This window comes from Palaemon carinicauda, chromosome 6 (assembly GCF_036898095.1).
Source record: "Palaemon carinicauda isolate YSFRI2023 chromosome 6, ASM3689809v2, whole genome shotgun sequence".
Taxonomy (NCBI): domain Eukaryota; kingdom Metazoa; phylum Arthropoda; class Malacostraca; order Decapoda; family Palaemonidae; genus Palaemon; species Palaemon carinicauda.
The window spans coordinates 19292042-19307110 of NC_090730.1; the positions used below are offsets into that span (position 1 = coordinate 19292042).

A 15069-nucleotide genomic window follows, 5' to 3' on the forward strand; every position below is an offset into this window, starting at 1 on the left:
TTTTCGGTGACCAATCTATTCTGAAGAAGTGTTTTAATTCTTTCATTCTACCTTGTGTTGAGTATTGTTCTCCTGTCTGGTGTTCAGCTGCTGATTCTCATCTTAATTTGTTGGACAGAAACTTACGGTCTATTAAATTTCTTATTCCTGATCTAGATATTAATCTTTGGCACCGTCGTTCAATTAGTTCATTATGCATGTTGCATATGGTTTTTCATAACTCTGACCATCCTTTACATTCAGATCTCCCTGGACAATTCTATCCTGTTCGTAATACTAGGCAGGCAGTTAATTCTAATAGCCAGGCCTTCTCCATCATGAGGGTCAATACTACACAGTATTCTAGAAGTTTTATTCCAGCTGTTACCAAGTTGTGGAATGATCTTCCTAATCAGGGAGTTGAATCAGTAGAACTTCAAAAGTTCAAAGTTGGAGCTAATGTTTTTATGTTGACCAGGCTGACATGAGTCTTTTTATTGTTTATATATGACATATCTGTTTTTGACGTTGTTAATAGTTTATATAGGACATATCTGTTTTGACATTGTTACTGTTTTTAGAATGATTTATTGTTAATTTATTCTCATCATTTATTCATTTCCATATTTCCTTTCCTCACTGGGCTATTTTTCCCTATTGGAGCCCTTGGGCTTATAGCATCTTGCTTTTCTAACTAGGGTTGTAGCTTGGCTAGTAATAATAATAATATTGGAAGACTAATATTTCTTATTTCATTTACAGTGTAGGAAAGCTTGTTGTTAAGTCTCTCTCTCTCTCTCTCTCTCTCTCTCTCTCTCTCTCTCTCTCTCTCTCTCTCTCTCTCTCTCTCTCTCTCTCTCTCTCAAATGCTTATGTCTCTATTTTCTTTGGAAATACTAAAAGAACTATATAGATCCTGGGTCTTACATCTGGCAATACAATGGGGACAACAGGAGGTTTCCCTTCGTGAATCTCGACGGACCAATTCCTCTCAGGTCTGGTAGTGTTGCAGCCGTTGGAGCTCATGGCCATCCCGCAGAAGTCCGCCGGGTAGATGGGGTCATTTGTGAACATGTAGTAAAAGATGGGCTGGGGAAAAAATTTACTCATTAATAATCATAGGAAAGTTATTTTAATGAATGCTAGAAATATACTTCGTGAATTAACAAAATGACAATATGCAAGACGATACATAGCATAGCAACTTTTATTATATACTAAGTTAGGAAACCAAATAAACAAATTTCAGATAAAAGGGAGTTTTTAAGAGGGCAAGGTCATGATGCTGTAATAAATCATGGGTTTTACATCAGCTATTTTCCCATAGAAGATAGTGAGATTGCAATGAAGATAAATAAAAAACATATGGAGTCAGCCAAATTTGAAAACAAATTAAGGGTAAATGACCAACCAAAACTACTTTAACAGATCATTAAATAGTGCATTTTTTCCTAGAGTAACCAAAACTAATATAAATGGCAGTACTGTAAATACTTTTCGGCAGAGTTTACGGAGTCAGTTTCTGGACAAACTCCAGAAAAAATCTAGCATTTTCTCAATGTTCAACTCTGTAAACATAGGGTAAAGGTATCAAAGCATTTTGTAATTCAAGTACAACTTTCAGAGCTACTCCTCTTTTTTTTTTTTTTTACTTTTCATTGTTATCCATAGAAAAATTTGATACCGGTAGACATGGTCTTTTTGCTGAGCAGCGTGACCAAATGTTCCCATGTATCAAGGGACCTCGATTTAAGGATCGAATGATTAGATAGGGCAACGTGGCACTACCCGTAATCATCGAATACTCAACCCTTTGTAACTGGATTGCAGTGATGCACGTGTTTCTACACCTCCAAGAATTATACAGATTCTTCTCTGAAATTTTCTGTTTGCATATAATAATCTCCATATAATAACCTTAACCAAAAACTAAACTTTAACTAAAAATATTGAAATCCACCAAAAATATAAATAATATTTTGGGCTCAAGCCATGGCGTCCTGATGGAAGGTTCCTTTTTGGTAGCTTCCTTGGGTAAATAACTACTAAGATATTCCCAGAGAATTTAACCACAGGTTATCACAGAATTCTAACTTCTGGAGCGAGTATCCTAAAGGTTTCCCTTTAAGACATCGTATATCAACAGGGGACGCATGTATTAACGCGCCACATAGCTATCTACACCCCGAACAGAGATAATGCTTCGGTGTGTGAAGGCGGAGAATAGCTGGGAGCCGTTCCATAGCTAATCTCATCCGTGGCTACTTTTGGTACTCGAGACATAAACAAACGGGCGCCATTGCTTAAATGACGTCACGTCCGTCTTCATCCTTTGTTCAGTAGCTCGCCCTACTTAGACAGATTTTCCCTGTGCTTTACTTATCGCTTTGCATCTCTATTATGTCGCTACCTTCGGCCTCGCCTTCTTCTGGAAAGTTGAGTACAAGGTTCCAGTATTGTTTAGTTAAGCTCTGACCGTAAAGTAAATATTACTTTCCGAGATATTTGTTGTTTTGTGGCAGAGCTGTGCCTCTACCGGACCCGCCATTTTATGGCGTCGTTGTTGTTATGCATGCCTTATTTAGTTAGCCACAACAACGCTTCCGGCCTCATTTACTAATCGATAACATTAGTTTATTTAGTCTTCATAGCTAGGAACTTTTATATCGTGTTTTGACGCTTTTTTATCGGTCATCGATTGACCTCATACCAGTTGGCTACTATAGCCCCCAGGCCAGAGTGCCTATATATCAGTGTTCATGCATGATTTTATTAGTGATCCTAGGCTAAGTTATGAAGATAGTGGCATTATTTTACAATACTATTGACTGTGATGCAAGTGTTTTCGCCTTCAGGGACCATATAGGGGATAGGTTAGTTAGTGTTCCTTCCTAACCTAACCTACTTGTAGGACCCCTATATGCTTCCTTCATCCCCCTGCCCTTGGCATTCCCTCTGTATAGCCTTGCTTCCCTTACAACGTAAAGGGATCAAGCGCCTACCAGAGTATATTATCGCCTCTCAGTCCTCCCTAAGGGAATGAACCCCCCTTAGGGTTGCGCCTGAGAGTGAGGAACGGCTAGCCCTTCCTCTATGGCTAGGACTAGTCTATGACTGTCCTGCGATAGCGATATGTCTTCTATCCTTCCTAGTTCAGGGCTCTTAGCCCTGCTCTAGGTTAGGTTTTGGAAGGGTAATTCTGTTCCCTGCTGAAACTGTACCCATGCACCGTTTCAGCCAGGCTGCCTTATCTTAGGTTAGGGAGTGTCCTCCCTTTCCTAGTGGCCGCTCTGGTACAGAACCCATTCCATGGAAGACTCTTCTCTTCTCCCCTCCCCACCTATCTCTTGTATGGCCTAGCCTACAGTTAGGTTAGTCTATACCCATCTGTCCCCTGTCCTACAACTCCTCCTTAGGGTGGAGTGATAGGGCTACCTTGAGCTTCTATGTGCAGTCTGCTCTGGTACATATACCCTTCATAGTGTCCTATGGGGTTAGCCACTGGATGTGTTCTGTATGTAGAGGTCTCCCCCTCTTTGGGTGTCCCCTAGCCCTCCCTTGGGCGACCCTAGCTCCCGGTCCTCTGAGGCCCCTGCTTCTGGGTGATAGAGCCAGCCTCTATCATGGGTACACCCTCTCAGGGGGGGATGTCTGGGAGTCCATGACTGGACTTCTTACATCCCTCCCTCTGTCTCTTTCACTATCCGGGTGCCGGTCCCTTGTCGCCTCCACTGTCGGCGATACCCACCTCCTACCTTGGTGACTCTCCCCTTACCCTCATGGCCGCCAGCCCCCGTGTGCCGGGGGACTGCCGACTGCCGCCGGATTCCTGCCGATGGCTCTCCTCCTTCCTCATAGCTTCGCCGTCCGCATGCCGGTCGGCCACCGGAGTGCCGGCATCCACTGCCGGCAACCTGGTTCCGCTATAACCATCCTTGTCCCTGTCACCAATCTGGCATCCTCCGACTGCCGGAGCCGCCGCTCCCTCTGCCGGCGTGCTGCCGTTGTGCCAGAAACTCTGCTGGAGCGGCCTCCGGCGTGCCGGAACCCCCCGGAGGCGTCAAGACTACTTGCACCCCCTTCCACTAGCTATCATATGAATACTGATAGCCCTACACTGCAAACAGATGGCCTGTTTACGCTATTGGATCAGTACCTTGGTACTGTTCTATTGGTAATCATGCTGTCCATTTGCATTCTTCAGATTTCCAGCATGCTGCGTGTATCTTAGCGCGGCTGGTTGCCGGAAGCAGTTACCCTAGGGGACCCTTTAGCCCCCTAATTTAGGACTGAGTGGCCTCGGTCCCAAACTTATCCTTGGCAATTTCCATGGAATTCCATTGCCCTATGGACTTCTACGGAATACTATCCTGTGCCTTCGGCCATCTCGGATTATCCAAGGATAAAGCTTGCGGTAGCCAGCCGGGCGGGATGCATGGAGTATGTTTTCTTTACTATTTCAATCTCTGTGCATCACACCCTTTATCAAGTTAAAATTAATGATTAATGTTAACTTAGCTTAAGAGCCATTCTTATGACTCCCCCCATACTCATTTTCTCTTTCTTCCACAGGAGGAGCAGATGAAGTGTGACTTCGACTTCTGCGCCGTGAAACGCCCGCACTTCTACGGGCATGCGGCTTGCAGGACTCACGCCCCTTGTGCTAACAAGAAAGGGGATTTGAAATTCTGGGACCCGCTGAACTGTACGGTCTGCCAGGCTCACATAGCTGATGGCTTCCATAACCCTCCCTCAGCGGAGGTCAGGGACATTGCTCGAGAGAAGCTACGCAAATGGGTGCGTGGCTTCCAGAAGAATGCCACCGGACCGTACCTGGCTACTGAAGAATTGAGGTCACTTCTGTTCCCAAAAGCCTCCCCTGATTCTGTGGTGCCCAAGGATTTGATCCCCACTGTCCAAATTACGGTGGAACCTGATGTAGTCATGGCCCAGTCCATGCACGAGTGCCGCCTAGATTCCGATGATGATGAACACATGTCGGATGTCTCGGAGGGTACGGAGAAGACCCTTATGGCTCAAGGAGCTGAAGATGATGAAGACCAGGTGGAATACGCCGAGTCAGAGCAAGAGGTCGCTCCTCCTTCCATCACCGCCCCTACTCCTACACCGACGGAAGTGTCTCTCCCGTCTACCTCCACGACCCCGGAACCCTTATCATCCACCCAAGAAATGCTCCGGTTGATTAAAGCCGTCATGGACGACAAGCTGAAGGAGAATCAGGAGTTCATCAGGTCCATGATAGGATCCAAAGAACCGAAGAAGATCTCGGTTAAGGATCTCCCCGCTTGCTCTCATGCCAACCCATGGAGGTACGCTGAGCATATGGTGATAGCGACCGGCAGAATCTTTGTCAGTGACAAGATCGGCTCGGTCCCCCTGGAAGACGTGGAATTCTTCCCAAATTTTGAGGCCTACCCGGACTGTTACGTCCGATTTCGCTCTGAACCTGCCTCTAAAGAAGAGACCGAACCGAAAGAAGAGATAGTGTTCGATCTCGCGAAGGCCCAGGCTATGCTAGCCAACACGTTCAAAAGTAGGGGTTTTACCTGCTCTAAGCTTCCGGCCCTGAGCAAGAAGCACCCTACCTACGTCGCACCCGAGGATGCAGTACTTCCATTCATGGAAAAGGCCTTCGCTGCGTGCCTCAAGGCTGTGGAAGAGGGAAAAGCCTGCCCTGCACTGGAGGAGTGCAGACCCTTCTCCATAGTTACTCCCCCCGACGCCCGACACTGGAAGGACATCCAGCATACTTTCGTGGTGGGAAAGCTAGATCCTGACGTCGCCGGACGTCAGTTTGATGAAGACCTCCCGAAACTTAACGATCACCTCCTTCGTCGGGAACAAGATACGAAGGAGAGGCTCGCAGCATCCATGTCCCACCAAGTCCAACTTGAAATTATGGCCTGTGACACCAGAGTACCAGACCACTACATGGTACTTGCCAAATCCCACATGGCAACCCTGATGAAGGACATGTACCACTTCATGAAGGCTCGGAGAGCCTGTCGTGAATTCGTGTTCGCAGGTGCCACTGTGAAACACGAACTCCGGAGGCTGATTTCCTCCAACATCTGGGGCAAACACCTCTTTCCTTCTGACCTTGTGAAGGAGATCACCGACAAAGCCGCCACGGAGAATAGGAACCTTCTCCACAAGTGGGGCATGTCAAAGAAGAGGAAATCCTCTCAGGACGACGGACCTCAACCTAAGAGGAAAGCTTCAAAACAGAAACCCCAGCAGCGTCAACCAAGACGTCAGTTTCCGGGACCCGCTACCTCCCAAGTGGCAGCTCAGCCACAACAGACCTTTCAACTGGTCACCCAACCGGTATTGTCACAGTCACCGGTTTTCACCCCTGCTTTCGAGCAACAGACGACTACCTTTCGTCCCAAAGGTAGAGGCTCAAACAGAGGTGCAGGCAGAGACGCGTCTCGCCGTCCCTCCAGAGGCAGAGGAGGAAAGGGAGCTAGCGGCCGAGGCAGCAAGCCCTCGGGACACCAGAAGCAATGAAGTGCTTCCGGTGGGAGGAAGACTCCGCCAATTCCAGGATCGTTGGACCTTCGATCCCTGGGCACACAGCATCGTCAAGAAGGGTCTAGGCTGGAGTTGGACTCAACCACCCCCAACATTCCAGCAGTTCTTCCAACAATCAACCCCCCTTCTGGAAGAATATGTCCTAGATCTCTTGAACAAGAAGGTGATAAGGAAGGTAAAGTCCACCAGGTTCCAAGGGAGACTGTTTTGTGTCCCCAAGAAAGACTCTGACAAACTCAGAGTCATTCTGGACTTATCCCCCCTCAACAAGTTCATAGCGAACGACAAGTTCAAGATGCTGACTCTTCAACAAATAAGGACCCTTCTGCCTCGAGGTTCTTACACGGTCTCCATAGACTTGGCGGATGCCTACTGGCACGTTCCAATGAACCATCACGCTTCCTCCTACCTAGGATTTCGACTCCAAAGGAAAAGCTACGCCTTCAGGGCCATGCCCTTCGGCCTCAATGTGGCCCCTCGGATCTTCACAAAGCTGGCGGACGCCATAGTACAACAGCTCCGCCTCCGAAACGTCCAGGTGATGGCCTACCTCGACGATTGGCTAGTTTGGGCTCCATCGCCCAAGGATTGTGTAAAATCCTGCAGCAAAATCACCCAGTACCTAGAACACCTGGGATTCAAGATAAACGAGAAGAAATCTCGCCTCTCTCCAGCTCAGAAGTTCCAGTGGTTAGGAATCCAATGGAACCTTCAGTCACACTGCCTTTCCATCCCCCAGAAGAAAAGGAAGGAAATAGCAGGGTCTGTCAAGCGACTACTGAAATCCAAACGGATCTCAAGACGCCAGCAGGAACGAGTTCTAGGCTCTCTACAGTTCGCCTCAGTAACAAACCCAGTGCTTCGTGCACAGCTAAAGGATGCCGCGGGAGTCTGGAGACGTTCTGCATCCATCGCTCGAAGAGACCTCAAGAGACGGCTCCCAAACAGACTTCGACTTCTCCTCAAGCCGTGGTCGGAAGCAAAGGCCCTGAAAAGGTCCATTCCTCTTCAACACCCACCTCCATCACTCAACATCCACACGGACGCTTCGCTGGAGGGTTGGGGAGGTCACTCCCACCAAAAACAGGCTCAAGGCACTTGGTCTCCCCTGTTCAAGACGTTCCACATCAACATCTTGGAGGCCATGGCAGTCCTTCTAACTCTGAAGAAACTATCCCCGCCTCCCTCGATCCACATTCGTCTAACCCTAGACAACTCGGTGGTAGTTCGATGTCTCAATCGCCAAGGCTCAAGATCGCCCCAGATAAATCAGGTGCTTCTCCCAATCTTCCGTCTGGCAGAGAAGAAGAAATGGCACCTGTCTGCAGTTCACCTACAAGGATTCCGCAACGTGACAGCGGATGCTCTATCTCGAACAAACCCGATAGAGTCGGAATGGTCTCTAGATGCAAGATCATTCTCCTTCATCTCTCACCAAGTCCCAGAACTTCAGATAGATCTCTTCGCAACGAGCGACAACAATCAACTTCCTCGGTATGTGGCCCCGTACGAGGACCCCAAGGCAGAAGCAGTGGATGCCATGTCACTGGACTGGAACAGACAGTCCAAGATCTACCTGTTCCCTCCCACCAACCTTCTGCTGAAAGTCCTCTCCAAGCTGAGAACCTTCAAAGGGACAGCGGCCCTAGTGGCTCCCAAGTGGCCCCGGAGCAACTGGTACCCCCTGGTCCTGGAGCTGCAGCCCAAGCTGATCCCTCTCCCGGGCCCAGTTCTCTCTCAACAAGTACAGAAGTCGACTGTCTTCGCTTCATCATCGAAAATCAAGGACCTTCATCTCATGATTTTCTCTCCCTAGCCGCAAAGAAGAGGTTTGGGATCTCGAAGAAAAGTCTAGACTTCCTCGAGGAATACAAGACCGAATCCACAAGACGGCAATACGAATCATCTTGGAGAAAATGGGTCTCTTTCGTCAAGACAAAAAATCCTAAAGAAATCACAATTGATTTCTGCATGTCCTTCTTCATTCACCTTCATGGACAGGGATTAGCAGCCAATACGATTTCAACTTGCAAATCGGCCTTGACTAGACCAATTCTGTATGCCTTCCAAATTGATCTGTCCAGCGACATCTTCAATAAACTACCGAAAGCATGCGCTCGTCTACGCCCAGCACCCCCACCGAAACCGATCTCCTGGTCATTGGACAAGGTGCTCCATTTCGCCTCCAACTTGGATAATGATTCATGCCCTCTCAAGGATCTGACTCAGAAAGTTATATTTCTCTTTGCTCTTGCCTCAGGAGCCCGAGTCAGCGAAATAGTGGCATTATCGAGAGAAGAGGGTCACATCCTGTTTACTGATACAGGAGACATTACTCTCTCCCCTGATCCGACGTTTCTCGCCAAAAATGAATTACCCACCAAAACATGGGGCCCCTGGAGAATATGCCCCCTGAAGGAAGATGCCTCTTTATGCCCAGTAGAGAGCCTCAAGGTCTATCTTCGCAGAACTTCGAACTTTGGTGGAGGCCAACTCTTCAAAGGAGAAACATCGGGCAGCGACCTGTCACTGAAACAATTAAGAGCGAAAATCACCTACTTCATTCGCAGAGCGGATCCCGACAGTACACCCGCCGGTCACGATCCTAGGAAAGTTGCATCGTCTCTGAATTTCTTTCAGAGTATGGACTTTGAAAGCCTTAAAAGCTTCACAGGCTGGAAGTCCTCGCGCGTTTTCTTTAAACATTATGCGAAACAAGTGCACGAAGTCAAACATTTTGTGGTAGCCGCAGGTAGTGTTATGAAACCTGCACCTAACTCTGCATAGAACAGTGAGTTACTTGGGACTCTAACTCTTCGGGTGCCTATGTTGACCCTCGAGCGATACATAGTGATGTCGAAAACACTTAGTGCTTTTATAACTGTTCTTATCCCAGGTGAAATGTCATAGTTGTCACACAAGTGCCGCATGCCCTGAGCATGATGTGTTTTAATCAAAGACTAACGTTCCTCGAGAACGAGTGCCTACTAATAAATTTGAAATTCCCTTTCAGATTCAAGAGCAAGTCTTTATTACTATGTACATTATAATTACTGTAAATGAACTTTACTTATTGCTGCAATTCATTTAATTTCTGCAATTGTGAAATAAAATTTCTATTTTATTACTTGTGCGTCTCAATCAGCTCCTACTTACTATGAAATACATGCCTGTCATAGTTTTATTATCCCCTTTCCTTATGGTTCATGGAGAAATTAAGGTACTAACCCTTTATTTATATCCACTCTGACAATGTAATATTCCAATACGAATACTTACTCTTCATACCCTGGAGACGAAACCAACCTTCTCAGCACACAGTGTCCAACCACCACTGGTCTGCCTTCCAGAATGTTCCGATACGAATGCCAACCATTCAGTCTCGTCTCCAAGTTCTTCAATCAGGGTGAATAGCCCTTCAATAACCACTTTGACGTCGGCATGGCCCGTGGGAACTTCACTGCCAAGGGGGGCAGGAAGATTCTTCCCTACGGTTCTTTACTAAGATTACTATGCTATTTGTTCAAAGCCCTTGGCACTTACCAATAGGGGAAAATCTACCACGATACATTGATTCTCTGGTATTCTTCCATCAGGACGCCATGGCTTGAGCCCAAAAAACGGATTTTGAGCAAAGCGAAAAATCTATTTTTGGGTGAGATAGCCATGGCGTCCTGATGGACCCTCCCTGCTACTTCGTCCAGTTTTTAGGTCCCACCCTGCTCTGCTGTATCATGGTGATCGGCAAGCAACTGGCTTCAGGATGAAGACGGACGTGACGTCATTTAAGCAATGGCGCCCGTTTGTTTACGTCTCGAGTACCAAAAGTAGCCACGGATGAGATTAGCTATGGAACGGCTCCCAGCTATTCTCCGCCTTCACACACCGAAGCATTATCTCTGTTCGGGGTGTAGATAGCTATGTGGCGCGTTAATACATGCGTCCCCTGTTGATATACGATGTCTTAAAGGGAAACCTTTAGGATACTCGCTCCAGAAGTTAGAATTCTGTGATAACCTGTGGTTAAATTCTCTGGGAATATCTTAGTAGTTATTTACCCAAGGAAGCTACCAAAAAGGAACCTTCCATCAGGACGCCATGGCTATCTCACCCAAAAATAGATTTTTCGCTTCGCTCAAAATCCGTTTTTTTGCAATTAGAGGATGGTTTTCCTTTGGAGATTAATTATCAATTATTCCGTAAATACATAAAAGCTTGCATTATGTAAATTTACATAATAAGTTTTACTGATAAGCATGATAAAATAATGAGAAAAGATACGAATCAAAATATGAGTACTGTACAAGCAACTATAAGCAACGTATTCGAAGAGAATAATTAACATTAAAACATCCTGAAAATAGGTTACTGTTTAATGTACCATTGGCTCTTCCACAAATACTCACAGCCATGAGATCTATAAATCCTTTGCAGAAGTTCTGTGTGTAGCCAAGAGCAGTTATGCAGAAGAGATTACCTTCTTCCACTAGTGTTTCAATTGGCACTCCGAGGTCAACTTCTTCTTTCAGAAAAGCCACCGCGAGTGCACATCCCTCACACATTAATTCAGCTGAAGAAAAAAAAAATACCGGTAAATTAAATGTAATGAACTATACATACACTTGAATCGTTATGCGATTTTTTTTTTTTTTTTTTTTTAAATTATGGAAGTAGCCTACTGAAAGCAAAAGCGAAGGTGTACCGTACCGCAAAAGGATTTTAAAACTAATTATCTAAATTTATCAGATCTTGAGGAATCTCTTCCTCATTATCTATATTTTTAGAGATCAACGTTGCATTTGCACTGAAATAAATTTTTGATAAAACTAGCAAGTTCTGAATAATTTTAGAGATTCTGTTTTGTTTAGAAACAATTCTCACAATCATGCTCTATTTATAAAATTCCTCAAGGTATTCTACCTTGTTTCGAGTATTGTTCTCCTGCCTAGTCTTCAGCTGCTGATTCTCATCTTAATTTGTTGGACAGGAACTTAGTCTATTAATTTTCTTATTCCTGATCTAGATATTAATCTCTGGCACAGTCGTTCAATTAGTTCCTTATGCGTGTTGCATAAGAATTTTCATAATTCTGATCTTCCTTTACGTTCTGATCTTCCCGGACAGTTCCATCCTGTTCGTAATACTAGGCATGAAATTAATTCTAATAGTCATGCCTTTATCATGAGACGCAATACTACACAGTATTCTAGAAGTTTTATTCCAGCTGTGACCAACTTTTGGAATGATCTTCCTCATCGGGTAGTTGAACCGGCAGAACTTAAAAAGTTCAAATTTGCAGCAAATCTTTTCATGTTGAACAGGCTGAAATAAGTCTTTTTATATTTTATATATAAAACGTCTGTTTTGATGTTACTGTTTTTAGAATATTTTTCATTTTAATTGTTCATTATATCTCATATCGTTTATGCATTTCCTTTCCTCAATGGGCTATTTTTCCCTGTTGTAGCCTTGGGCTTATAGCATCTTGCTTTTCCAACCAGAGTCGTAGCTTAGCAGTAATAATAATAATAATGATAATAATAATGATAATAACAATAATAATGATAGTATATTTTCGTTTTGTTTAGACTTATAGCTAATCTAGGTCAAATTAACCACCTACCTTTTCAATAGCCTCAATACCAAATCATGGTTGCTTATAATTTGGTCATATGTTTCTTTCTTTCTCATAAGTACCCTGTTTGACCTAAAGAACTTTCACATTTCATAAAAATATCTGAAACCGAATGTTTTCCCTATCGTTAGTTCAGGATGCCAGAAACTCAAATCAACCAATTCTGCAGGCCTACCAATCTATGTTGTGTTACCAAGGTTAGATAGATAAATCCTTATCTCAAGTGAAAACATTTACTGTACTATTGACTGAACTTATTAACACAGCCTTAAAGTTTTAAATAAACCAAAGACAATTTCTGAATTTTTAATTGAAATTGAAAAAAAAAATCGTGTGAGAAAAATAATTGATAAATCGTTCATGTGGGAATTAACCAGATGGGATTTTCTGCAATGATGCCAGAGAATTATGCATATGATATATAGTGAGCAGAGACAAATACTTTCCTTTAAAATAAATGAGTCTAATTTGATTGTCAGTAGCATCTGACAGTTTGTATAGTACACACACACACACACACACACACACATATATATATATATATATATATATATATATATATATATATATATATATATATATATATATATATATATATATATATATATATATTCAGAAGATCTTCTGTGCTTTTGTAGATTTAGAGAAGGCTTATGACAGAATACCAAGAGAAGTGATGATTTGGTGCTTAAGGAAGAGGAAAGTCCGGAGAAGTTGGTTAGAATGGTAGATATGATTTACAAAAGAACAAGGAAAAGGGTGATAATAGCTGTTCGAGAAACTGAAACCTCTGAAGTTAGTGTTGGATTACATCAAGTGTCAGCATTAAGCCCGTTTTTTATATGTGCTGGTCATGGATGTGTTAAATGAAGGGATCAGAAATGGAGAGTTCATGCAGTTGCTATATGCAGATGATTTGGTGATTACTGTTGAAAATGAGGAAGAATTACAGAGGAGGGTGACAAGAGACTTTGGAAAGGGGTGTTTGCGGGTGAATGTGATTGGGACTGAAGCCATACTCAACAGTAAGGAAGGTAGGACTGGATAGCCGTACATGAGAGTAAAGGAGTAGTTATAAAACAGGTAGATCAATTTAGATACATGGGATCTGCTATAAATCAGGGGGGAGGATGTGAGGCTGAAGTTGAGAAGAGGATAAAAGCAGCATGGGAAAAATGGAGGGAGGTAGAAAAGTCAACATCTATAACACTGCAATAAGATCAGTGTTAATGTACGGATCAGAAACTTTGGCTTTGAGAGAACAGAGATGAGAATGCTAAGGTGGATTATGGGAATATCACTGTTTTAAAGATTAGAAAATGGGGAAATAATGGGAATGGCATGTTTAGTGAAGATTACTGAGATGATAAGAGTCCCACGACTGAGATGGTGTGGGCACGTATTAAGGATTGATGGTGGGAAGGGAGTGAGGAGGCCTTAGGAGGAACCTGTAGGGGGAGAAGATCAAGAGAGAGGCAGGCAATTAGATGGCGAGATAAGGTGAAGGATGATATAGAGAGAAGAGGTTTGATGGAACAGGATGGCTTTGATAGAAGGCATTGGCATTAGACATCGGGCAACTGACCCCTTAATGTATGGATAATGGTAGGGAAGAAGATGATGATTCAAAATTTATCCCATGTTGAAATTAATACATTAAAAATCTAAATCTGTTCTATCTTAGCCACTGTACAATACACTACTATTTAGTATAATCTGACATTATCATTCATAAAATCCAAACTTAATCTCATTTTCCTGCAAATATATACATATATATATACTTTCTTGGCTGTAATAATACAAGATCAAAATAAATCCTATCAGACTGCATCACTATAGAAAATCCTAATCAAATACCCTCCATGCTATGTTACTATGAAAATTAAAATCAACCTCAAACTGGCTACAGTACTGTGCAAACCAAAATAAATCAATCTGTTCTTGTTTGCAATGACATAAAGATATCAAGTTGGCCTGTGTTATTAATTCCATAGTGGTCACAATATCACAGAATCAAAATTGATGTTATCCTGACATCTGTACCAAATTAAAATTAGAACAAATTCCTTCGTAGTTACATGTTCACAAATTCTTAATTTTACATTATCTTCAATATTATTATTTTTTTAATTATCACACACTGGTTCTCATGTTGTATGCTAGTACTGTAAGTCGCTAGTAAAAATCAGATTAACATTCTTAGCCACAATATTGGATTTTTTTCATAAAAGTATTACAAAATGACAAAAGGTGTACATTTTTGTTTCTCTTTTTTTTATATATATTCTTTTTTACTGCACCAATAATCCTGCCTCCAAACTAATTTTTCCCTGATCTTAATGTTCTCACAACTCCAATAGAAAAGCATGTTCTATTATCGACATGAGAAGTGCAAAATTTGTGTTTTTCTGGCATTACCACACATAAGTCTCTCTTATTCCTAGTCTGCTATGCTTGAAAGTTAAGCTTTTAGCAATTAAGTTGTATCGTGGCTAGTACAGTGGTAACGTGTTCGCTAAGCAGTACATTGATCCCCGTCCGGGACTGTGAGTTTAAGCTGTTTACTGGGGGGACCACTGCTGTGTTTGGGCACCCTAGTGGGGTGTTGGGCTTGCCCGACTGGCGTTTTGATGAGCATCTATTCCGATGAACTGGAACTAAAACTAGCCACCTTTACACCTTCAAACCAGAAAGGTTTTGACAGCCTTAATTCCCAAAACCCTCTCAAAACGGCATCTTTTATCTCGGACCCTCTATTTCCCATAGGTAAATAAAATAACTCTGTACTCCTACAAAAAAATGTGGACAATTCACATTAACACAATCTTACCGTTGCCCTCCTCAAGAACTGGAATACGATCCTCGGGTCCCGAGGAAGGACTCCGCAGTCGTATCCT

The 15069-nt window shown here is 43.4% G+C and overlaps 1 protein-coding gene across 1 annotated transcript in view; it reads right to left on the reverse strand.

The window, feature by feature from the left end:
• Window positions 1-15069, reverse strand: part of LOC137642481 (sphingomyelin phosphodiesterase-like) — a 29525-nt gene that overhangs the window by 13882 nt on the left and 574 nt on the right. Inside the window, exons 2-4 of the mRNA XM_068375070.1 lie at window positions 15003-15069; window positions 10941-11104; window positions 907-1068 (exon numbers count right to left, since the gene is read on the reverse strand). The exon at window positions 15003-15069 is cut by the window's right edge and continues 113 nt beyond it. Of these exons, the coding sequence (XP_068231171.1) occupies window positions 907-1068; window positions 10941-11104; window positions 15003-15069 (393 nt within the window). The remainder of the gene's footprint in view (window positions 1-906; window positions 1069-10940; window positions 11105-15002) is intronic.